This window comes from Heloderma suspectum, chromosome 6, assembly GCF_057233095.1.
Source record: "Heloderma suspectum isolate Gila_16-S chromosome 6, 16-S_ref, whole genome shotgun sequence".
NCBI lineage: Eukaryota > Metazoa > Chordata > Lepidosauria > Squamata > Helodermatidae > Heloderma > Heloderma suspectum.
Window position 1 is genome coordinate 25836561 of NC_139463.1, and position 23489 is coordinate 25860049.

The 23489-nt window shown below is 48.3% G+C and overlaps 1 protein-coding gene across 1 annotated transcript in view; it reads left to right on the plus strand.

Annotated features, from left to right (window-relative positions):
* The first annotated feature begins 688 nt into the window (after positions 1-688).
* The window catches only part of AEBP1 (AE binding protein 1), a 55087-nt gene continuing 32286 nt past the window's right edge, over positions 689-23489 (plus strand). Inside the window, exons 1-5 of the mRNA XM_084803844.1 lie at positions 689-2175; positions 11576-11974; positions 16698-16763; positions 17115-17186; positions 18713-18784. Coding sequence (XP_084659970.1) covers positions 1911-2175; positions 11576-11974; positions 16698-16763; positions 17115-17186; positions 18713-18784 — 874 coding nt within the window. The 5' untranslated portion in view covers positions 689-1910. The remainder of the gene's footprint in view (positions 2176-11575; positions 11975-16697; positions 16764-17114; positions 17187-18712; positions 18785-23489) is intronic.

Sequence of the window (23489 nt, forward strand, 5' to 3'; positions counted from 1 at the left end):
GTTCAAATTGCAGGCACGTATTTGGCCTCCTTCTGAGCCTTTGGATCAAACAGAAAACTGTGGTCGCAAAAAAGGGCAGGGGGAAGCGTCACACCTCTGAAGAGGTGTTATAGCTTAGAGAACATGCTTTGCATATAGAAGGGCCCAGACTTAATTCTGGGTATCTCCAGTTAAGGGCGCAATCCTATGCATGCCTAGACAGAAAAAAAGTCCTACAATTCCTAGCATGTTGGGAATGCTGGGCATTGTAGCACTTTCTTCTGGCTGGGGAATGCTGGGAGTTGTAGCACTTTTTTCTGGCTGGGGAATGCTGGGAGTTGTAGCACTTTTTTCTGGCTGGGGAATGCTGGGAGTTGTAGCACTTTTTTCTGTCTAAACATGCACAGGGTTGCGCTCTAAAAGAGAAAGGCCACCACTTTGAGTAGCAGCCCATGCAGGACTAGATGGCCAAATATAGGTTCTGGTACAACACTTGTCCCCTCGTTCCGATAGGGGGATGCAGTTGGCGTCCCCGCTCCCCCAATTGTTTAAAGCCAGTGAAAAGAGACAACACCCACAGGGAAGTAAATAAACAGAGCATCGTGCTCCCTCTCCCCTAATGATCACACTTCCCCCAGATCGGTCTCCTGGGGCAGATCGTGAGTGAACACACACACACCCCTCTCGCGCGGGCCAAGACCCTGTGCTTAGGGAGCTTGGGTTGTGTCTACGCGTGGCGAAGCAGCCTTAGGTCCACCCCTCTCTGAAATGCGATGGGTGGGAACTCTGAGGGAGGAGATCGGGCTCCGCTTTCCTCGCGCTAGGTCAGGAGCTTCCCTGCAGCTGCCAGGGGCTGTTTTTTCACTCCCACATCTTTTGCGCAGAAAAGAAAGAGCCGCCGCGTCGGCAGCCCCGCACGAAGAGCAACTGCCCTACGACCCCCACCCACCCCTCCCCTCCCCTCAGAAATATTCCTGCGTGTGGGAATCGAGTCACTGCGCTCCCTCCCACCCCCCAGCGGACCCCCCCCCCCCGTCCCAGGATCAAAAGGAGTGGCTGGAGATTCAAGAAAAGAGCCGGACAAAGCCTCCCACCAGCTGGAGTCCCGCGCGGTTCCCTTTGCAGGGATCTCCGAAGGGGCGGGCAGGAGATGAAGTTGGCCAGACGCTGAGAGGGGCACGCCGCCCCCTGGGGGAGATCAAAGCCGTTGTTCAGCCCCCCCTTTTGTATTTGCTTCTTTTTGCGCAAGGGGGCGACCGCCCGGGCGTTGGTAGCGGAAGGGGGAAAGACCCGCCGCCGCCGCGCGTCTGGCCGGCTCTTCTTCGGTTCGCAGCCCCTCGTCGCCCTCCTCGGATACTTCAAACGCCGTCGCGGAAACCGCAGGCGCTGCTGGTCTCGGTTAGACGCTCCTTCGCCGCCTGCGCCTTCGGACGGCGGTGGCAGACGGCGCTTTCCGCTGGCAACCCCACCCCCGGTCTGCAAGTCCCAGATCCGCCCAGCCCGAGGACGGGGGAGCCCCTGACGGCCCGATCCCCTTTCTCAGCCGGGGACACCTTGGGTCTGCGCCCCGCTCCTTCCAGTTCTTCCAGATCCTCCAGTCTCCGCCTCTCCCAGCGCCACGGCTGCTGCCGATCCACAGACCAGCACGTCTCGTCTCCCTTCTTTTGCAATTCCCCTAAACATCGCCCCTTCTACTACCCTTCTTGCAGCCCTCCTTTCCTACCAGCGAAGTTGCCAGCTTCACTTCACCCCTTTCCATTTAAAAGAGCGCTTGCCTGTGGTTCCCTCCCTACAGAGGAGCAATCAATCCCGCCCACCTCCTAGCACAGCTGCTACTGAAGACCCCCCCCCCAGATGCTAGTAGGGCCCTCCAGCAGGTGAGAAGAGAACTCTGGGAATTATTCTTCCTCTCCTCCAAGTTCCCGTCTGCAATGATGCGAACCGGCTGCCCCCTGTTGCTGTTCTGCCTGCTGGTGGGGCTTCTGTGCCCCCTTATCCCTCTCCAGGTGGAGGCTCAGTCAGTGCTGACTGACCAAGAAATTGAGGAGTTCTTGAAAGGCTTCCTGGGGGAAGTCGATGAAGAGGATGCAGAAGGCCAGGACACCCAGAAAGTGGCTTTGGGCGAGGAACTTCCTGGAAGCCAAGGCCGGTTGGACCCTGCAGAAAAGGACAATGCCCCCGTGGAGGTGGAAGAAGGTAAGAGCCATCCTGTGTCAGCGTCACTGTGTTGTTGTCAAAGGGGTCCTGTCCTTGGGGAGCATAGGAAGCGTTGTCACAGTCCTAGTGTCAAGGAGATCTTATCCTTGGGGGAAAACAGGAAGCTGCCTTCTGCGAAGCCCATCTAGCCCAGTATTGTTGACTTTGATTGGCAGCCGCTCTCCAGGGTTTCAGGCAGGATCCTTTCCTAGCCCTACCTGGAAACGCTGGTGAGTGTTGAACCTGGGACCTTCTGCATGCAAAATGTGTGCTCTGCCACTGAGCTGTGGCTGTTCGCCAGCCAGTCATAGTTCAATGGTAGACTACTGCATGGCAAGGCCCCAGGTTCAATCCCTGCCATCTCCAGTTAAAAGGATCAGGTAGCAGGTGATGGGAAAGACTGTTTGCCTGAGACCCTGGCGAGCTGCTGCAGGTCAGAATAGACAACATTGGACTAGATGGACTATTGACTGACTGACTTATATATCCATACCTGTGATGCTGATAAGGCCCTACCCTTAGCAGCCTTTTCTTGCCTATTCTGCAAACAGGAGCAATAAGCTTGGAGGGAAAAAGTTCATGTACTGGCCCTGGCCCGCCTGTTACTCCCACCTCCATCTCAGAAGAGAGACCCCTACCTTAGGAGGGCTACATCACGGTTGTCTGGGTTGCCCCCTGTAGTTGCTACAGGGATGCACCCTTGGGGGTCTTCCCGCTCAGTGTTCTGGGACTGATATGAATGGCTGACCCTGAGAGAAACAACTTTCACAGGGGGTAGCTGTGTTAGCAGTCTTCCACAGCAAGAAAAGAAAAGAAAGCAGCAACAGAAAAGTCTTGTAGCCTCATAAAAGGCCTATAGATTTATTGTGGCATAAGCCTCCACGAACAAGAGTCTGTTATCCTCAGCTGGCAGGTCTACATGGGCACAGAGAGAGAGAGAGAGAGAGAGATGGGGTCAGTGACATGCAAAAAAAATTCCGACTTTTTGCATGTGACAATTCTGTGTAAAGCTTAAGATAAGTAAAGTGACCATTCACAACAGCAGTAATTGGTAATTGTGATATCACCAGTTAATGTTTTTGTGGTCATTTTGCGGTCATTTTGCTTATCTTAAGCTTCACATTTTCCCCATCTATACCCATGTATAGCAGTCAACTGAGGATGACACTTCATTTATCTGCTGAAGTGGACTCTAGTCCATGAAAACTTTTGCCACACTAAATCTGCAAGGATTTATTAGCAAGGATTTATTATTTAACTATAGAGGAAGGGCAAGGAAGGGGAAATCAGGAAAGCTATGTTCAGTTCTTTCAGTTAGACATATTCAGGCCAAGTTACAGCCTAACCGTGCAATCCTATAACATCTACTCAAAAGTAAGCCCTATTGAGTTCAGTGGGATTTACTCCCAGGTAAGTGAGTATAGGATTGCAAGCTTGGTTACAATAGGGCAGTCTTCTTCAACTTGATGCATTCCAGATGAGTTGGACTACAACTCCCATCATCCCTGTAGTCTAAAACATCTGGAGGGCACTCCATTGGGGAAGGCTGAACAAGGGCATGGGGATTAAGGTGCCACAAACTAGTACAGGTCTGGGCAACTGGTGGCCCTCCTGTTTACTTATTTATTATTACATTTATATCCCACCTTTTTCCTCTTGCAAGGAACTCAAGGCAGCTTACATGGTCCCCCTCCTCTCCATTTTATCCTCACAACAACAACCCTGTGAGGTAGGTTGGGCTGAGCATCACTGACTGGCCCAAAGTCAGCTTCATGGCCAAGTGGGGACTTGAACCCAGATCTCCCACTGCAACACTCTAACCACTACACCACATTACACCAGTTGTTGTTGGACTGCTACTTCTTTTCTTTTCTTTTCCTTTTCTTTATATCCTGCCTTTCCTCACAAAGAGCCCAGGGCAGCTAACAAACACAAAACACCACCTAAACAACATTAAAATCATGATTCTGACAATACAATTGTATAATTAAATGAAACAAAGTGGTCAACGCAATCAAACAACCAATTAAAAAAAAAAAAGAGCACTTGGCTATATCCCCAAAGCCTGTGCAAATAAATAGGTCTTTAACTAGTGCACAACCATCCCTCATAATTGGCTATGCCGGCTAGGGCTGATGGAAGTTGCAGCTCAACAACACCTGGAGGGCCACACACTGCCAACCCCTGACCTAGGGGGTAGGGTGGCCAAATGCAAAAGAGGACAGGGCTGTCAACTGTTGAAATTCCTTCTTCTATACCAGGGGTGGGAGAAGGTAGATATCCAGATATTTGGGACTTCAACTCTAAGAATTCCTGACCATTGGCCATGTTGGCAGGGGGTTCTGGGAGTTGGTCCAAAACATCTGGAGATCTTCCTTCTGCCCACCCCTGTCCTATACAGCTATTAAAGGTGCAGGGAGGGAGGGAAGGAAGTGTTACGGCACCACAAGGCTCTTTGTTGGTCTTATCCAAGGACTGTAACCACCTGAGAAGCAGTTGACGCTATGGGGCTAATCTCCAGTTCTGATCCACCTGGATCTTTGCTGTAGTAAAATGTTCACTTTTCTCCCTCCCCTGCCCCCCATGAAGTGGTGAGGAGGGAGAATCACAATATCATGCCTGCCAACAGGAGGAGCCAACCCACGCTGAACAATTCCTCAAGTTCCATGACGAATTGTGCGTCTTGCAGGCCGATGGACTAAACGTCACTTTGCCTGGCAGGAGACAAGGGTGTGGCTCTTTGCCGCCATGCTCAGCCATTGGCTTCCACACGGGGTGTAGTTTTGGCAGCACTGTTGCAAGTCTTATCATGGTAGTGGTATTTCTTTAAATCTTCAGCTCCAAGTAATATTGGCAAATTTCCCCAGCCAGCCAGCCAGCCTCCTAGACATCTGATGAGCAGAAATTGTGCTGGTGAACCTTTCCCATCAATGTTGTCATTTCTGTTGAATTTTTACTTGTCACAAAGCCATTAAAGGCGTAAGTATCCTAACTGGGGGGTAGGATGTTCCATGAGGTATGAGATTCATGCAAAAATATAATGTTTCTTTTGTTTTAAAACAGGTGGTACCCAAAGATAATCCTGAAAATCTCAGAAATGTGAACGCAGAGTTTGCGCGTGCACATATACATACACTCATACAAAGGAAACACACAGGCCCAGTGTGCATGTAACAAAAAGACACCATGGGTGAATTTCTATATGGGGTTTCTCATTGCAGTGGTAGCTGCCATTTTGAATATTCAGGGCACAGCAGGGCATGCTGTAATTTGTCATACTGTGTGAACCTGGCAAGGGTGGGTTGTTGGGGTGGTTGACAAGCCACTCAGAACCCATGGGCTGTTTTAGGGTTGTAGGTGGCTTGTTAACCACCCCAACAACCCACCCTTGCTGGGTTCGCATGTAATGACAAGCTTTGCCGTGTCCCTGCTACTCCCTGAATATTCAAATTGGTGGCCGCCACTGCAATGAGAAGCCACATGGGGAAATTCATCCACAGTGGCTTCTTGTTACATGCGAACAAGGTCAGAGTGTTAAAGCTACACATATTATATGAAACCTTGAGACATGATTTTTTAAATATATGTTTGGAAAATAGCTGTATATTAGGAGAAAGGTCTTTCCTCACTTGACATATTGTTATCACCATCTACTCATCTTGTAATGGTTTTTGACCAGGAATGAATATAGGGCCGGCCCTACCATTAGGCTGAGTGAGGCAGCCGCCTTAGGTGGCAGGTGCTATGAAGCAGCACAAGGTATAGGAAGGCAGAGTTGTGTGTGCCATATGACCTGCCCTGTGCCAAAGCTAGGCTGCTGATCTCAGGTGTGGAAGACCTGGAACAGTGGAGGGTACCATCTTGTCTTCTGACCAAGGCAGCAAAACCTTTGGGTCCAGCCCTGCTGTATACATGCATTTATTGTCCCTTCACCACACAGGATAACTCGCCTGCACTAATACAGACTCCTAACAGGAGGCAGATTTATAATAGATTTATTATAATAGATTTATTATTTGCATTTAGAAATGTGTCAAATTCTGGATTTATTGAAGGGTGAGTAATGGGGTAGCTGAGGGTTGTGTGTGTGTATGTGTGTATATATATATATGTATGTATTGTGTGTGTGTGTGTGTGTGTGTGTATAAAATATTTAGTAATTTACATTCTTCCCTCATTGCTGGAATTCAAGGCAGCAAACATAGGGTCTCCAGGCAGTGTCTCATCCAGGCACTGACCAGAGATAAACCAACTTAGCTCTAGCAAGACTGCTGCATCATATGCCTTCAGATGATGCCCTGTGACTCTATAAGGGGAAGCCCATGCATGTTTTAGCTGGAATAAATACATCAAGAGACCTGTGTCCCCAGCGAGCAAGGGTGATCTGCAACGAAAGCAGGCCTCCATGTCCACAGCTGATGCTTCCTAGGTGTGCATTTGGATCCGCATCAGCGCCTTCCACTGAACTGGCTTGCTGTGTCCTTTGATGCAGGTTGTTGCATGCCCTTTGTTGCATGCAGTTAGAATGGATGCAGGGCCCTTTGGCAGAGAGGCTGAATAAAGACTTTAAACTGAAGTTAACTAATCCCCAAATACCTTTAATATCCAGGTGGCCTAGCTCAACGCATGCATGTGTTGAAGCGTAAGAAGGTCTCGCATGGCAGCTAGCTCTGCAAGAATTTTAGGTGTGACTGTTCCCAATACATGGATGCGATACCTGTTTATTACATGTATAGCCCACCTTTCCTCCAAGAAGCTTAAGATGTCATATGTGACTTGCCCTTCCCCATTGTATCCTCATGTCAACCCTGCGAGGTAGGCTAAGCTAAGAGATAGTGACTGGCCCAAGGTCAGCTGGTGAGTTTTGTAGTTGAGTGGGGATTTGAACCTGGGTCTCTGTTGTTGTGGTTTGAATTTCTTAGTCACCTTTCTCTTTAAAAAGATCCAAGGTAACTTACACAAATTATTAAAACATATAAAATAGCTAAAAACAATTTCCATTAAAATGCCAAAATATAATAAAGCAACTAAAACATCTGTAGAGAATAAAAAAGCTTTTCATATGCCTTCAAATGCCCAGGAGTAGAGGAAAGTCTTGATGTGTCGCTGCAAAGATGACAGTGTTGGCACCAAGTGGGCCTCACTGCAGAGAATGTTCTGCAGTTGGGGAACCACCACTGAAAAGGCCCTCTCTATAGTCGTACTCCAGCACTGTAAGACAGGAGTAGCCAACTGGGTGCCCTCAAGATATTTTGAGCTACAACTCCCATAAGCTATAGTCAGTATGGCCAATGGTGAAGGATTACGGGACTTGTAGTCCAAAACATCTGGAGGGCACCATGTTGCCTACCCCCGCTCTAACCACCATGCCAGACTATACTGACTAATTTTAGCAGAGCGCTAGGCTGCTTATGCAGGCCTCTTCACTCAGCTTTGCTCTGGACCACTCAGACTTGATGATGCTTTCTATACTTAGAGATAATTTCCCATAAGATGCGTGCATCAGCTTCTTGAATTGCACTGGCAACAGAACAAGCGCTTGCGTCACAGTTCCGATATGACAATGTGCATATTTCCCTCCCGCACGTACACAGAGATAATCTCAGCTAGGAACATAAGAAGTGTTTCCAAGAAAGGCTTCCAGAATATTTCCAAACACCCTAGAAAGCCAGATAAGTTCTTCCAGGGCCTGAAAACGGAGCTTTCTGGATGTGTTCGTGGGGCTGTTGCATTCCTGGCATCTTCTTGCCAATGCACTCTTGGTTAGACACCGTTAGCTAATGGTTTTATCTTCCATTCCAACATTTGCCTTAAAGTCGCACGAACATAAAAAGAGCCATGCTGAATCAGACTAAAGGCCCATCTAGTCCAGCACTCTGTTCACACAGTAGCCGACGAGCTGCCTGTCGGAAACCCACAAGCCGGATATGCGCGCCCTTCTGCTCAGGTTCCCCCAGCAACTGGTGTACAGAGGCATACTGCCTCCAGTACTGGAGGTAACATGTAGCCATCATGGCTAGGAGCCATGGGTAGCCTTCTCTTCCAGGAACATGTCATCAACTCCAGCACTGTCTGCTCTGCCGGGGCCCTGTGAACTAGCTTAGCAATCGGTGTGCAGAATGACCTTGAAAAACAACAACCAGAATTGTGTCGCTTGGCATGTAAGGACCTTGCCTGGTGAGAAATGGGGAACATTTGTACATCCAGCCTGGCTCTACGCTGCATGATGCCAGCACATGCCTGTCTCTGGATGCAGGCATTTGTACGTGCCACTTGAAAAGCAGGGTGGTTGCCCCCAGTGCTCTGTTCCATTCAGATTTCTACCGTCCTCCATCCTTCAGAATGTGGTCTGGCTCCCGGCACGCCCTCCGCCAGATTTCCTTGCTTTGCATCTTGGATGCAGCAAGAACCTTTGAAGAACTATGTCTCGCTGTCTTGTCCTGGACTTGCTACAGCCATGGGGGTGGTACATCCCTCCAGAGGCAGGTGGGTGGGCTATGAATGACTGTTCCTGTGACAGTGTGCAGGTGTATATCGGAAAAGGGCAGTGTCGGTGCATCCACTGGCAACTGTAGATGATGCCCGCTAGTGCTCCAAGCCCCAAGTTTTCTTTAAATGGAAAGTTGAGCATATAGGCTGCAATCCTATACCCACTTTCCTGAACTCAATGGGGCTTACTTCTAAGTAGACATTTTAGCATTGCAGTGGTAGTTAAGGTACACAAGGAAAACATAAGAGGTGGTGATGACTGTATGTCCTCCACATTGGCAAGGTTGACTCGGGTAATGTGTACTGCCCCTTTAAGGACCAAAACAGGCATTGCTTTAAATCTGTGTCAAGCAGCTACATCTCTCCCCTGGGCATTTTTACTCTGCAATAGGTGCAGGAGGCCATTCCTGAATGACACCCTAGCGAGGGGGTAAAGGGGCATTAAAAATCCTGATTGCCCCCCCTGCCCCCATGTCCATTCTACAGGGGGAAACCTGCAACTTCTAGGCAAAGATGTGAAGTAATGACTGTTTTGTCCCTAAGTGGCAAGCCCAGAAGGCCTAGCATGAGCAGGCTGCATGACTGAAATGGAAGAAATGGAACCCTTTTGCAGCAGAACCCTGTAGGGGTGGCTGGGCCTGTATGATCTCCTCATGGACAAGTAACTATGGACAATTTTCTGTTTACTTGCACATATTTCTCTTCCTCCAGTCCAAGCTTTTCTGCCCTGGGTTTTCCCAGGCATAATAAATAATAAATACTTATGCATAATAAATAATTGGATTTTTGGAAGAAGTTTGGTGCGTGCTGCTCTTCTGACCCACGCAATGTCAGGAACCTCATGTTTGTTCAAGTCTATATTTTCTTACCGATTGTTTTCAGTGGAAGCTTTTTGCATTAGCAGTGGAGAGGGATAAAGTTAGGGAGATGTGTCAGTGGAGCAGCCTGTTGGTACATTATATAGTTATGCTGGGAACAGAGAAGCAGACAGCAGCTCTTCTCATAGAAAGAAGCACGGCTTCTGTGTAGAGGCCAAAAAAGCACAAATCCAAACTATTTTGGGGCAGCAAGACGTAACATCTTCAGGAGCTCCGAATCAGCTGCTTGAAGAAGTTGTGGCGTACTCAGCTGATGCTGTTTTCTTTCCCCCTTTCATGTTGCCACACAGTGCTCACATTTCTTGACACCTGTTGTAGCTGGAGATAGGCTCAAAACAAGCGGAAAGAGCAGGGCCAGCCCTACTGTTAGACAGAGTGAGGTGGCTGCCTCAGGCGGCAGATGCTGGACGGAATACTAATAGCTCCTCAATATTCCTCCTGCACCCCTTAGGCTAGCTTGCTGCCCGGGTATGGTTGAAGATGTCTAGTTGCACTGTGGAATTAAGATTCAGCTGCCAGTTTGGTCGGATTCTATCAGCAGAGCTGAGGGGGTGTAAGGTGGCTTGGTGTCATACTTTACAAAGGACAGTCCTTTGCTTTGAAAGACTGGCGCTATAGTGAGATGTCTTGTATTTCTATTTAAATAATAGTTATGACTTCTAAATTTGTACTCATAATTTTGCATATGCAAATATTATACAAATGGATGCCCTCTTTCATCATCTTTTTTGGCGATGCGTAAATGGCCACCCTAGTGGGGGTACAATCTTGTCCTTTGCCTCCGACCCTGGTAAACGGGGAGGAAAGGGCCTAGCATTCTGCTTCACTGCTGTGGCCATAGCTTGTTTGTGGTGACTAGGAAAGGAGGAATTGGAAGGAGGTCATTGCTCCCTCTATCCAGTAGGTCACTGCTTTCTCTTTTCACTATGGCCTTTCACCACTGCTTCTACAGGAAGCTGAGGGACAGCGGTGCAGCAGGGATATGTGCCTGTTTTCCTGCCATGGGGGCGAGGAAAGGCACTATAGGGGAGCTCTGCGTGACCCACACTAGTTTGCTGCTCTCCTAGGGATGAGCAACGGCCCCAGGGGGAGCTGGGAAAGAATTCTGTTCCTGGCACAAATGCTAGGCTGGTTTGCAGTTCTTTGCCCAGCAGCGGGCACCACAAACCGGAGCTCTGCTGGACTCACTCCCCCACAGACCATGGAAATGCTGCTGCTCAGAACTTTGGAATGAGTCTGTGGCTGTCTGTGGGGCCGTGAGGTGACATAGCTCTTACTCACTAGCCTGCTCTCAGAGATGGGGCCTCTGACTCACAGTGCAAGGCTGTCTGACCGGTATTCCCGAACCTCATGTGCCAGGGGAAAAGAGACCAGAAGGAAACACTTTCAGGAAATCAACTGTGGAATCCTGGATTAGAAGGAACCCCAGCGCTGTTCACCACGTAGCTAGGGTGTCCATTTGTAAGTTGCCCGAAAAGAGGAAATGCATCACCAAAAAAGAGGATGGCGCTTTGCACAAAATGTGCATATGCTAATTTATATGGACATATACAAATTTAGAAATTGTTATAATTTACATAGAAATACAGTACAGGTCACCATCCTGTGGGAAACTGACCAGGTGACTTGCATGCCTGGCTGTTCAGTCTGCTGTTCAGACGCAAACTGTTGACAGGCAACAGTTCTTTGGGTTCTTCATCTTAAAACTGGAATTGGACAGGATAGACTTCAAATAGAGGATGCCTTCGAACAGAGGACGGTCCTCTGCCAGCCCTTCAAATAGAGAACTGTCCTCTGTAAAAGAGGACACATGGCCACCCTACCACAACCAACTCACTGTAGTATTAGACAGAGGGGCAGAATGCCAGTTCCAGGTTTTTGTGGGGAGGCTTCTGTCCTGTTCTGCCGCCACTGTTGTCACTGCCTATTTGCTCACCTTTCTGTCTCTGTGCTCAATTTGCTCCATCTTCCAGAAGGAGAGGACGAGGTGTACTTATGTTTCATTGGGACTGACCATATTCCTTTCCCCACAGGCACACAAGAAAAAGTGAGGGAGAAGCCCAAGAAAGGTAAAAAGGAGAAACTGCCCAAGCCAACCAAGAAGCCTAAAGAGCGACCTCCCAAGGGCCCCAAGAAGGAGAAGCCTCCCAAGCCCACAAAAAAGCCGAAGGAGAAACGGCCGAAGGCAACAAAGAAGCCGAAGGTGAAACCTCCCAAAGCCACAAAAAAACCATCGGGTGGAAAGAAAACTGAGAGGCCACCTCCCCCCATCCAACCATCTGAGGAAGAGAGGTACTACTTTCCAGAAAGACCGTTGGACCCACCCCGAGCCAGAGAGGAAGATGGCTACGGGGTGCCTGATTCGTCCCGATTTCACTCTCCCTACGGGAGGGAAGATGAGCAGTCCCAAGTAAACGAAGAAGGGGGGGAATGTAAGTTCCTGTTCATCTCTAGTGTCAGTCATATAACAGGGCCCTCAACATGCACACCACACCTCACACACAGTCTTTCCCTGTTACCTTTTCCCACAGCTCTCTCATCCTCACTCTGGCATCTCTTGAGAGAGAGTCTGCTGGAGCAAGAAATCCCTACAGAAAGTTACTTTAGCATCTCCTTCAGCTCTACTGAGAACCAGCCTTCTCCAACCTGGTGCCCTCCAGATGTTTTGGACTACAACTCCCAGAATTCCTGACCATTGGGCATGCTGGCTGGGGCTGATGGTAGTTGATGTCCAGAACACCTGGAAGGCACCTGGCTGGGGAAGGCCTAAGATGAAACTGGTCTGGTAAATGACCAATTTTCTTGGTTTGCTATCATAACCCTATACACACATTATATTCAATGCAGCAGGGAGTGGGGATCATGACTGTCGTCTCGCTCTTTACCTTATGTATTCAGCTTAGTGTCTGCATAGAGCCATGAGTATAAAACTGTGTGGGTTCCCCATTATGTGGAAAGACTCCCTAGGCGCCTACAGTTGTAGTTGTGTAGGTTCTAAGCCAGGGGTGGGCAACTTGTGGCCCTCCTGATGATGTGGCCTACAACTCTCATCATCCCTAGTCAGCGTAGCCAATAGAGATTATGGGAGTTGTGGCCCTCCAGATGTTTTGACCTACAATATGCCCACCCCTGTGTTAAGCAGAGGTTAAGCTAAATGCATGGAGATCAGGAGCAGAAGACTAGGTGCATTCTTGCTCCTGATTGCCCTTTCCCAAGGACTCATGTCTTGAAAATTATAGTATTTAAGAGTTGGAATTGTGTGATACACTGGAAATTATGTAAGAGTTATGGCATCCGTACTTTAAAATATGTATTTTCTATATGGTTGGGAGATCTCCATATAAGCCTATTGCGGATGTTTTTGAGATCTAAGAAGGGATGCAGAGGAATGGTAGCTATTATTAAATAGGTACATCTGGAAGGCATGTGTAATGCCCGTTCCAATGAGGTCATAGAATGAAGGGCAAAGGAAGGGAGGAGTGTATAACTTTGGAAAAGAGCTAGGGGATAAAAAGTGGGTTGGTGCCAGAGGGAGAAAGGAAGCTGAAGAGAAGGAACTGTGGAGGGAAGGTGCTGAAGAGATGTTGAGGGAGAAGTAGAAAAGAAAGTGCAGAATGCAGATGGACAAACATGTTACCGTTTTGCTTGTTACCTTGACTTTTTAAAATCATTGTTTTAAATTGTATTTGTACCAGTTTAATATTGGAAGACACTCTCTAATGAGTGCTGGGTAGCTGGGTCTGGGAGCCACCACCATTTGCTTTTCCCACAATGCCCTAGAGCAGGGGTGGTCAACAACTGGCCCGTAGGCCCCACTGGCCTTAAGTGTGGCCCCCACCACCTCCAAATTTGTTGGTGGTTTGCCACTGAACTTTGGTGGCAAACGCAGCAGTGTCCCGAAAAGGCCAAATTTAGCTTTAAAACAAGGTGCAAACCTTGTTTTAAAGTGAAATTTGGCCCATCTAGGCCCAAATTTGGCAGTGAACAGGTGGCTGTTCTGCTGCTACCACTGCTGAAATTCAGCAGCACTTGGGGGTGGGGTGGTCCCCGGGGGTTCCAGGGGTTGAAATTGGCCCCTGGATCCCCCAATGTTGTCCACTCCTGCCCTAGAGCAATGCTATGTCGGGGGCATTGTGAAAAGTTAAAATGGCAGCAGCAAGACCCAGCAGATGTCAGAGTGCTCGAAAAAACATTGTTTTAGAGGACACCCCAGGGCAGGCCTCAATGGTGGGCTTTGCTGGGCCCTGGTAGCTTCCTGATGATGGTTGTGAGGTGATGCTAGGCTGGAAACAAGACACTGGCACAGAAGAGTGGACATGGGTGACAATAATAATAGACTGAAATGAACTTTTTATGACAGGAGGCATATCTACAGATTAATAGATGATTGTAGTGTGGATTTGCCCAGGGCTGAATGCTCTCTAGCTAACAAAAGACAATGGACACCATTGCTATGTGGACAACAATGGTTTGTAGATAGGTCATTTGTGGGGTTGGTTGATTATTCACTCATGGTTAGAATTTGTTAATTCATTAGTTGTGTTCACTGTCATTATAAGATAAGGGTACATTGGCCATATCTGTGAAATGCAAATACATCCCTTCTCACCCAAAATTTAGAGCCGTATACATGGTATGTGTTTCTTTGGGGTGTGTAGCCCATTGGTTCTCCTCCTCTTCCCTTTTGGATACCCTCACTCTTTCTTCTGCCAAGCAAGCTACTAAGGGCACAATCCTGCTGGCTGGGGAACGCTGGGAGTTGTAGGACTTTTCTCTGTCTAAACAATCATAGGATTGCACCCTACGAGTCACAGATACCTTTCCACTCCTTACACATTTCCTGCTGCTACTACCTCCTTTTTGTCTTTTTTTAAACACCTCTTCCATAAGTAAGGCCAACTTAAGGCATAGTCCTATGCATGTTTAGACAGAACAAAATCCTACAACTCTGAGCATTCTGGACTTTTTTCTGTCTAAACATGCATAGGATTGCACCCTTAATCATGCAGATATTACTGACACTATTTCCCTTAGCAGTTGTGAGCAAAATCATTGCGGCCTGCTCCACCTCCTTCCCAGCAGTGATATTTACCATCCATTTGTGCCTCTAAAATTATTTATTTATTTATTTAAAATATTTCTTGGCTGCCTTTCAGGGCAGAAGCCCTCCCAAGGCAGCTTACAACAATAAAATACCTAAAAACAATTAAAATATTAAAAGTGATAAAAATATAAAAACAATAAAAACAACAATAAAAGCCAACAATAAAACCAACAACAATGTTAAAAGCAGCAACAGTGATGTTAACAGCAGCAACAGCAACAATAGCAGTCATATCAATAGAAGGCCAAGGTAAAATAATATGTTTTCAAGGCCTTCTTAAAAGTCTGCAATGACAGAGCATGGCGGACCTCCGAGGGCAGCTTGTTCCAAAGGTGTGGGCCCACTGCAGAGAAGGCCCTCTCATGTGTGGTCACCCACCTGACTGCTCTCACGGGTGGGCAAATGAGAAGGGTCTCTCTTAATGATCTTAAAGTACAGGCAGGCTGATATGGGTGTAGGCATTCCTTCCAGTAACTTGGCCCCAAACCGTTTAAGGCTTTAAAGGTCAAAACCAGCACTTTGAATTGGGCTCGGAAATGCACCAGCAACCAGTGCAGCTGGCGTAGTATAGGTGTTATATGATCGAATCGCCTCGTCCCTACCAATACTCAGGCGGCCGCATTCTGCAAAAGCTGGAGTTTCTGAACCGTTTTCAAAGACAGGCCCATATATAGCGCATTACAGTAGTCCAGCCTGGATGTGACTAGTGCGTGGATAACTGAGGCAAGGTCCGTCCTCTCCAGATAGGGCCACAGTTGGTGTACCAACCTAAGCTGGTAAAAAAGCAGTCCTGGACACTGCAGCCCCCTGGGCTTCGCCAGTTAGCTCAGAGTCCAGGAGAACTCCCAGACTGCTCACTTGGTCTTTCAGGGGGAGTGCAACCCCATCTAAGACCAGTTGTAAACCTCCATCCGAAGTAGTTGGTTTCCTAACCCACAGTACCTCTGTCTTGTCTGGATTAAGTTTCAGCTTGTTCACCCTCATCCATCCCCAAACAGCCTCCAGACACTGGTTCAAGAGTTCCACAGCCTCCCTGGGATGCACAGATGGAAACGAGAGGTAGAGCTGAGTATCATCCGCATACTGATAACATTTCGGCCCAAACCTCTAAATTAGTACTTGGCCGAATTATTTGGCCCTGTGATTTTTGTAAAATTGGAAAGTGAGGCAAAAACACCCCCACCTCCTGGATTGGATTGATCTTTGGGGGACAGGCACATTTTAAGAATGTTTGTCTCACCTTTAAACATGAGGTGGCTGAGGGTTTCTCTCTTCTTTTTTTTAACAACAAAGCCTTTGCCATCACTTGAAGCAATGGCTTGACTGCGCTCAGCAGTCTGGCTGCATTCTTGGGACAGAATGTCCCATATAGGAATGTCCCTATATCAACGACCAAGGGTCATTCTTGGGGGCAGGGGGCTGCCCAGATTGGCTGAATGCCCTCTTCTTAGGCCCTTTATAGTAGCCCCGTTCTAAGGGTTAAACTAAACCATCCATTAATTGCACAGCGTGTACCTGAGCCTTCTTTAACTTAGTGTAGCTAATGCCCTATTCAGATCAGGACCAGGAGGAGAGGATTAAACCTTCCGCTCACACCTGTTTTCTTTCTGAAATTCTGCCCCCACCCCTGGCATGGGAATTACAAAAGAAAAAAAAAAGTCTCGATTGGAATCAATGAAGGCTTTAAAAAAAATCTCTGTGCCTTGGGGTGGGGGTGAATTTCAGGATGAAAATGGGGGGTGGGGTAAACTTCCCCTTCCGGTATGCGCTGGTCCCAGGCTGAACTGGGGCCGTGCACAGCTCCATTAAAGTAAAAAAGGCAAGACAAGATGAGGCTCAGCTGCGCAATGCACATAACATTTAATTTGACCCTAAGAGTTTTACCCAGAGAGAATGCTTCCTGCTGACTCCCTCGGGAGTAAAAGAAGCTGTTTACCACTTCTATATATATATATATTGCCAGCTCTTCTTGTCTTTCCTGTCCCATTCCATCTCTCCAACTGCTGGGTCTTTGCTGACTCACCACTGACTCCAGCTGTTTTATTCTCCAGCTCTGTTCCCGGAGGAGCCAACAGAACCACGATGGGATGAGGAACGTGATCCGACAAGGCATCACAGTAAGGGTGATGAGGGCATGGGAGGGGCCCTGGTGCGTGGTTATGGGCATGTCGGCCATGGTGGGGAGGAACATAAAAGCCAGGGGAAGGGTACAGCGATGAGTCCTGTGTAGGGTTGATCATGGCAGCGATGTGCGTAGGTCAGGAAGCCACATGGAACAGAATAATTCTGATGGGGAGGAGAGAGAATGGGCCTTGCTTGAGCGTGAATGGGACACAGATGCTTTACTGTAGGAGCAGGATATGAGTGAGTTAGAGAATGTTATATGGACAAAGACAGAAGTGCCTCGCCATGGGTTGGTGCTGTCTACCATTATCCCTGCCAATTTTCTTGAATTTTATTTTTCCTAGCTGACTTCTATGAACCTCCAACAGAGCCGCAGGAGCCCGGAAAAGAAGATGGAAGCCATGAAAGCCAGCCAGGTAACCAGAAGCTCATGTCTAGGGTTGGCTACTTGCCCAGATCTCTTGTTATCCTTAAATTACAGCCCAGTCGAGACTAACAGGGGCAGATATATATATCTGAAGAATATGGGCTCCTCCATATGGAACAAAATTCTCAGGATGTCTGATCCATAAACCACACATAGACAGGCATGTACATGCGCTCCTGACTCACACAGTGCGACTGGTCCATAGTGTGTCAGCCACCCCAAAACTCTTCTGTCCTCCAAAACCATCTGCAGTAGATATTATTCCACTCCGGATGGTGGGTAGATCTCTGCTACTCGAAATTTCCCTACAGAGGGAAATGTGGCTGCTGCCTCCTAACATCTGAGCAAAAAGCCAGCATGCTGCAGTCTTCAGAGGACTCATAAAGAATTCTCCTTCTAGTCCGGTCTTATTCACTACACCAAGGGTGTCAAAAATCAAGGCCGTGTCCCAAATATAGCCTCCCTGGGGTCCCAATCCATCCCCCCACCAGGTTCCCCCAAATGGCCACACTCCCTTCTCCTATCCTTTCCCCCGACTGCTGGTTTCCTGGCTTTTGCGCTCCCTCCCACCTTCTCAAAGGTTGAGTCGCCTCTTCTAAAGTTTGTTACTGGCAGTTTGTTACTGGCGAAAATATGCTGGTATTTTTGGCCCCGCCTCCTTTTGCCTTTGGTCCCGTCCAGCACTGCCATGAGGTCCCTGACAGCGCCTCTGAAATTGATTCAGCCCGCAGCCTGAAAGAGGGTCGACATCTTTGCACTAAGCTCGATGCAAGGAGCAGAAGTGGCTCTCGCTGCTCTGTCGCCGTCAGCACCACACTGGGCCACTGGCAGGCGTGGTGCGAGAGCCAGGGAGTCACAACGCTGTTAGTGCCCTGGTGAAGTTCCAGCCTGAGCTGGAAGCCTGTGTAGTCCTTGCAGTTCAGGGGGAGCCAATGGCTAGTCTGGGTGTTCGGAGTCTTTCTCGATCTTAGGAACACTTCCCTGCCCAAGGAACACTCTGACCTGTTGTCCTGGTGGCTCACCATACAGATCTGTGGGTTCAAGCGTGCACACAGCATAAGGTGACTGGTGGCAGAGCTTTGGGATGCTTAGGAGGGGCCCTCGGTCTTTATTGGGCTGTCGCATACCGCTTAGGTCAAGGGTGGGGAACATGTGGCCCTTCGGCTGTTGTCGGACTGCAACTCCCATCAGCCCTAGCCAGCATAACCCGTAATGAGAGATGATGGGAGTTGTAGTCCAGCCACATCTGGCGGGATTCACATTCCCCATCCCTGGCTTAGGTGAATCAAAACTCTTCTATTTCAGACAGCCCTTGCCCTCAAAAGCCCCTGTGTCAGCCTTCCCCAAGAACCCCGTGCCCTCTAGATGTGTGGGGCTACAACCCCCATCATTCCAGCTAGCTGGGGACAATGGGCATTGTAGCCCATCTGGAGGACAGTGGGTCGGGGAAGGCTGCCCTGTGCACTGGACAGTTCCCAGACTCAGGAAGTGACTGTTCTTCGTCTCCTTCTCTAGAGTCCCCTGGAGAGCTGGAGCCGCCCACGCTGGACTACAACGAGCAGATTGAGCGCGAAGACTATGGGGATTGTACGTTCCACCGCTGCTGACTTGCCCTACCTCCATGTAGTAATAGTTGCTCTGCTTAGGGGCTGGCCGTATCGTGTTGCTGTGGGTGGAGAAGCAGCAAGGATCCATGGCTGCAGGACAGCTGATTCTTTGTCATCCCATTTCCATGGCTGTGAAATGGTCTCACGCTGCATCTACACCATGTCCTTTGTGGCAAAGGATGTTCCTTCTGCCAAGCTCAGAGAAGAGTGCTAAATGTACTCTGTGATTCTGCGCAAGAAGTGGGTATGGGGCTTAGAATGTCACAATCTAGGAATCTCGGCTTCTGTTGCAAAAGGAATTCTCTAGTCCTCATTGGCTGTGAAGATGGGTCTGGAAGTGTGTGGGGGAAAGCCTGATAATGTTTTCAGTGCCCGAAGATGGTGGTGTGGGGGACTTAATAACATGATCAGTGGACCAGAGGGCTGGGTTTCAGTACCCTATATAACTCCTTCAGTGCTCTGTCGCAGGCAGAACCAATGATGCAAAATGAACACATATATGTACATTAGCATAATTCAAGTTTGCAGAATCCCATAGTTCAGCTTTCCTTGGCACAGGGTTTTGTTTGTGTCTAGTGTTGGAGTGGACATTTTGAGAATGTATTTAACATTTAGGCTCTCAGTTTAGTGGTGGAGCCAACTCTTTGCCTGCAGAAGGGTCCAGGTTCAATCTCCAAGTAGGGCTGGGAAAGACTCCTATCGGAGACCCTGACGAGCTATTGATAGTCAGTGTAGACTGGGGTGGGGGTGGGGCAGACATGTGTGGCCCTCCAGATGTTGCTGGACTGCAGCTCTCATCAGCCCTAACCAGCATAGCCAAGGATGAGGAATTATGTGAGCTTCAGTCTAACAACATCTGGAGGGCCACACGTCCATCCTTGGTGTAGACAGTACTGAGCTAGCTGGATCACTGGTAGCTACTGAGCTAGCTGGATCAAGGCAGCTTCCTTTATTCCTGCTTTACCTCGCATATCCACTGCTAGGTGCCCCCTAGACTGCAGAATTTGCCTGATTAATCTGTGAGGATTGAGGATGGCAAACTGAGCCATCTGACTTGTTCACCATGAGCAGAATCTGCATGTCATCGCCTGCCCCCTCTGGGGTGGGAGGACACGCCTTGGGTCTGCAGGCAGCTTTGGCAGCTTCTGCTTGTGGGGAATGAATCAGATGATCCGCTTGCCACAAGCTGGAGGCTGCCACTGTTCGGATGCAAAAAGCTGCTGCCGTGAGCTGGGAGGAATTGGCTCTGATACATTTTGTAGGACAGCCCCTTTGTCCAGCTTTATGCATCTGTGTCTCGCATGTTTTGTCCTCCTTCTGTGCTGTCTAATCTCCTCGCCTCTGCTCCATGGGGCAAGCAATTGTTCATGTCCCCCTTTCCTGCACCTTTGTCCTCAGTCCAGTGAGAATGTAGGAAGCATTTTATTAACTGGCCCCCGCCAAGGATGGCCAGTGGCGCATTGACAAGCTTTTGAAAGGGCAAAAAAGAAGAAGAAAGAACTATGGTGTATGTGCTTTTCAGGCCATGCATCACAAGCGCATAAGCTGTGAGCATTACACACAATCCATTTCCTGCTCTCAGCCCAGAAGGACACTGGCTAGACATGCAGTCTGTGTGACAATATTTCCATTTTCAAAGAAAGTGAAAGGCTTTTTTTTTTTTTTTTTTAACTTGACCACCTCTTCCCATTTGGATTTCATGCTCCTTGCTCAGCATTTCTGCTTGGAAATCTAGCATGGAGATGAGGCCTTACCCCTGTCAGGAGGAATTTTAGCTCCCTTGGATGATTTCTCCTGGAAAAGGGAGAATACACCACTGTAGCTCTGTATGAGTCATGCTTTCATTGATAAAGGTAGACCACAGTATGGACTCCTACAGTTCCCCAGGAACACAGGAAAGCTGCTTCTTCCAAGTCAGACTATTGGTTCAGCTAGTTCAGTACTATCTACGCTGATTGGCTGTGGCTCTCTACGGTCTTTCACATCATAGGCAATGGAATTCTTTTTTAACTGGAGGTGCCAGGGATTGAACCTGGGACCTTTTGCAAGTAAAGCATAGGCTCTGCCACTGAGCTATAGCCCTTCCTAGGCTGCTTCCAGTTTAGCTGTTTCAAAAATTCCCAGCAATCTAACCTTCTTTTCTCTAAATTCAAACTGCCAAAATGGCTCAAAATTATTTCTCTGCTCCTCCTCCTAGCTAGAGGTGTCACCTTCCAAAGGCTGGAGAGAGAAATTCCAGGCCATCAGAATATCATCCTTGGTTCTTTTGTTAAAGTGCAAAGCCACCCATCAGTTGCCCATCCACAGTGATAAGTCAGTGTCCCAGCACCATTATTATAATAAGTTCTTAACTTGGAAACAAGATCAAATATGGTAACTAGTGTGTCAGGACTTCTAAGGGTCATACCATTGGCACCGCCACTAATTTCTTTTCATTGTTGTTTACCTTAAAACAAAAACAGAGGAAAAGAACGCAAATTACTAGATGCTAGGGATGTCGGAGAAATCTGCAACGGATTCAAATGAATTTGGATTTCTGTGAATCCGACTGCAGATTCTGTAGCAGACCAGCTTTTTCTGAGTCACACAGATTCTGTGGACTTGTGAACTTTTTTTTTTTTTTAGTTTTGGGAGGATTTGCGCAAATTCGCTAATGCGCATTAGTGCAAGTGGAACAAAATTCTTGTGCATCCCTTTAAAAAATACAATTTCATCTATGAATGGATGATGGAACAAAAGATGCCTGACAATCCATGAAATGCTGACTGGGTTTGCATGACATGAGTGTGGTTAATAAGCCACAATGGTTTGTTAGCCACCCCCACGCATGCCTGCTGCTTACTCTAATTAGCCTCGCTGGGCATGGGTTGTCATGATGTCCACACCCAGCAAGAGAGGATGGTTGGGGTGGTTAACAGACCTCTGAGCAACCCTACAACAGACTATGGGTTCTGGGTGATTTGTTAACCACCACAGCCACCCACCCTCAGTGGGTTCAGACATCACGACAACCTGCACCCAGCAAGGGTATTTAGGGAAATCAGCAGACACATGCCCAGCATGCATGGGAGTGGTTAACAAGCCACCGTGTCTTATTAACCACCCTTTTTCACATGAACTGGCTCACAGAGAGAATGGATTTAACAAAATCTGTACATCCCTACAAGGGGCAAAGAAGGACAAGGAGCCTCCCTGCCTCTAAAATGGGGGTAGTGGATCTGTGGCCCTCTAGATGTTGTTGGGATTCAAATCCCATCATCCCAGACCATCCTGGCTGGGGCCAGACGGGAGTTGAAGTCCCAATACCTTCAGGAGGGCCATAGTTTCCCCATCCCTATTCTAATAAATCACAAAGTTGGAAGGGACTTTGAAGGTCATCTATTCCAACCCTCTGATCAATGGCCATCCAACATCCCTGACAAATGGCTGTCCAGCTTCTGCTTAAAGACTTCCAGCAAAGGAGAGTTCATGACCTCCCCAGGCAGCCTGTTCCATTGTTGAACAGCTCCTCCCATTAGGAAGTTTCTCCTAATGTTTAGCTAGAATCTTTTTCTATGTGATTCCACCCCCTTGTGTAGCAGATGTGATTTTAGGAGCTGCAGCTTTTCTCACGCCTGCGTGGCACCCTTGCATTTTCTGCACAGCTGTTCAAACTGCAGAAGCCCCGCTGTGCTGTTCCATTGCATCTGGTCATCTACAACGAGATAAAGACAAAGACAAACACATGCACAAAATAATTTAAATGAGGACATCCCTGCTGCAGGTGGGGCTCAAAGGAGGGTCTGGGCTTTGATGTGGTTGAAGACCACTGCTGTGAACCACTTTGCACATTTTAAAGTGCTGCAGAAATTATGGATACAGTAATTACAAGGCTGGGGTACCTTGGTCTGCCTTAGATTTGTGCACAAATTCACAAGAGGAAATGGCTCAGCAGCTCAGACAGATCCTCTCCGCCAAGCCTACCCTCATTTCCCCTGCACGTGCTCTGGCTTTTTCTTGGCCCCCACAAGTGGAAAATGCCCTGTGCTTTTCTGAATAATGCTTGACAGATGGGGAGGGAGTTTGCCAAAGCAAACAAAGCTGCCCTGCATTAGGACCCCAACCTGAGGCTCTCCTCCTTGGCTGGCTGGTCATTTTCTCTTAAGTGCAAGGGTTACGCTGGTTGCTGAGTTAGGTAGTTGCAGGAGACTGGAGAGCTTCCAACCATCGATTTATGCCCTAAGAATCTAGACAATCGAGACTTTATATTGTCTCACTTCTAATTGTTAGCATTTTTGTTGTTGTTGGATTATTATTTTTTTTGCATGTTCCCCTCCTCCCCAGAATCATCTGGGCAAAGTCAGCTCCTAATATAGGAGAATTGGGAGGGAGGGAGGGAGGGAGGGGGCAGGTTAAAAAGGCAGCAATCGCATGCCAGGATCGTCTGGGGGCTGTGCCACGATCTGGAATGGACTCCGTTTAACTGAAAGTGATGCATTAGATCAGCTGCCTCCAGACGGGAGCCTTCCAGACTTGTCTGACTACAACTTCCATCATCCCCAGGCAGCATGGCTGGGGATGATAGTTGTATCCAGACACATCTGGAAGACATTTGGTTGGGGAAGGCTGCATTAGAAATTCAGGTCCTCTGCGCTCTCTCTCTCGCATGCTCTCTCTCTCTCGCGTGCACTCTCTCTCTGCCTGCC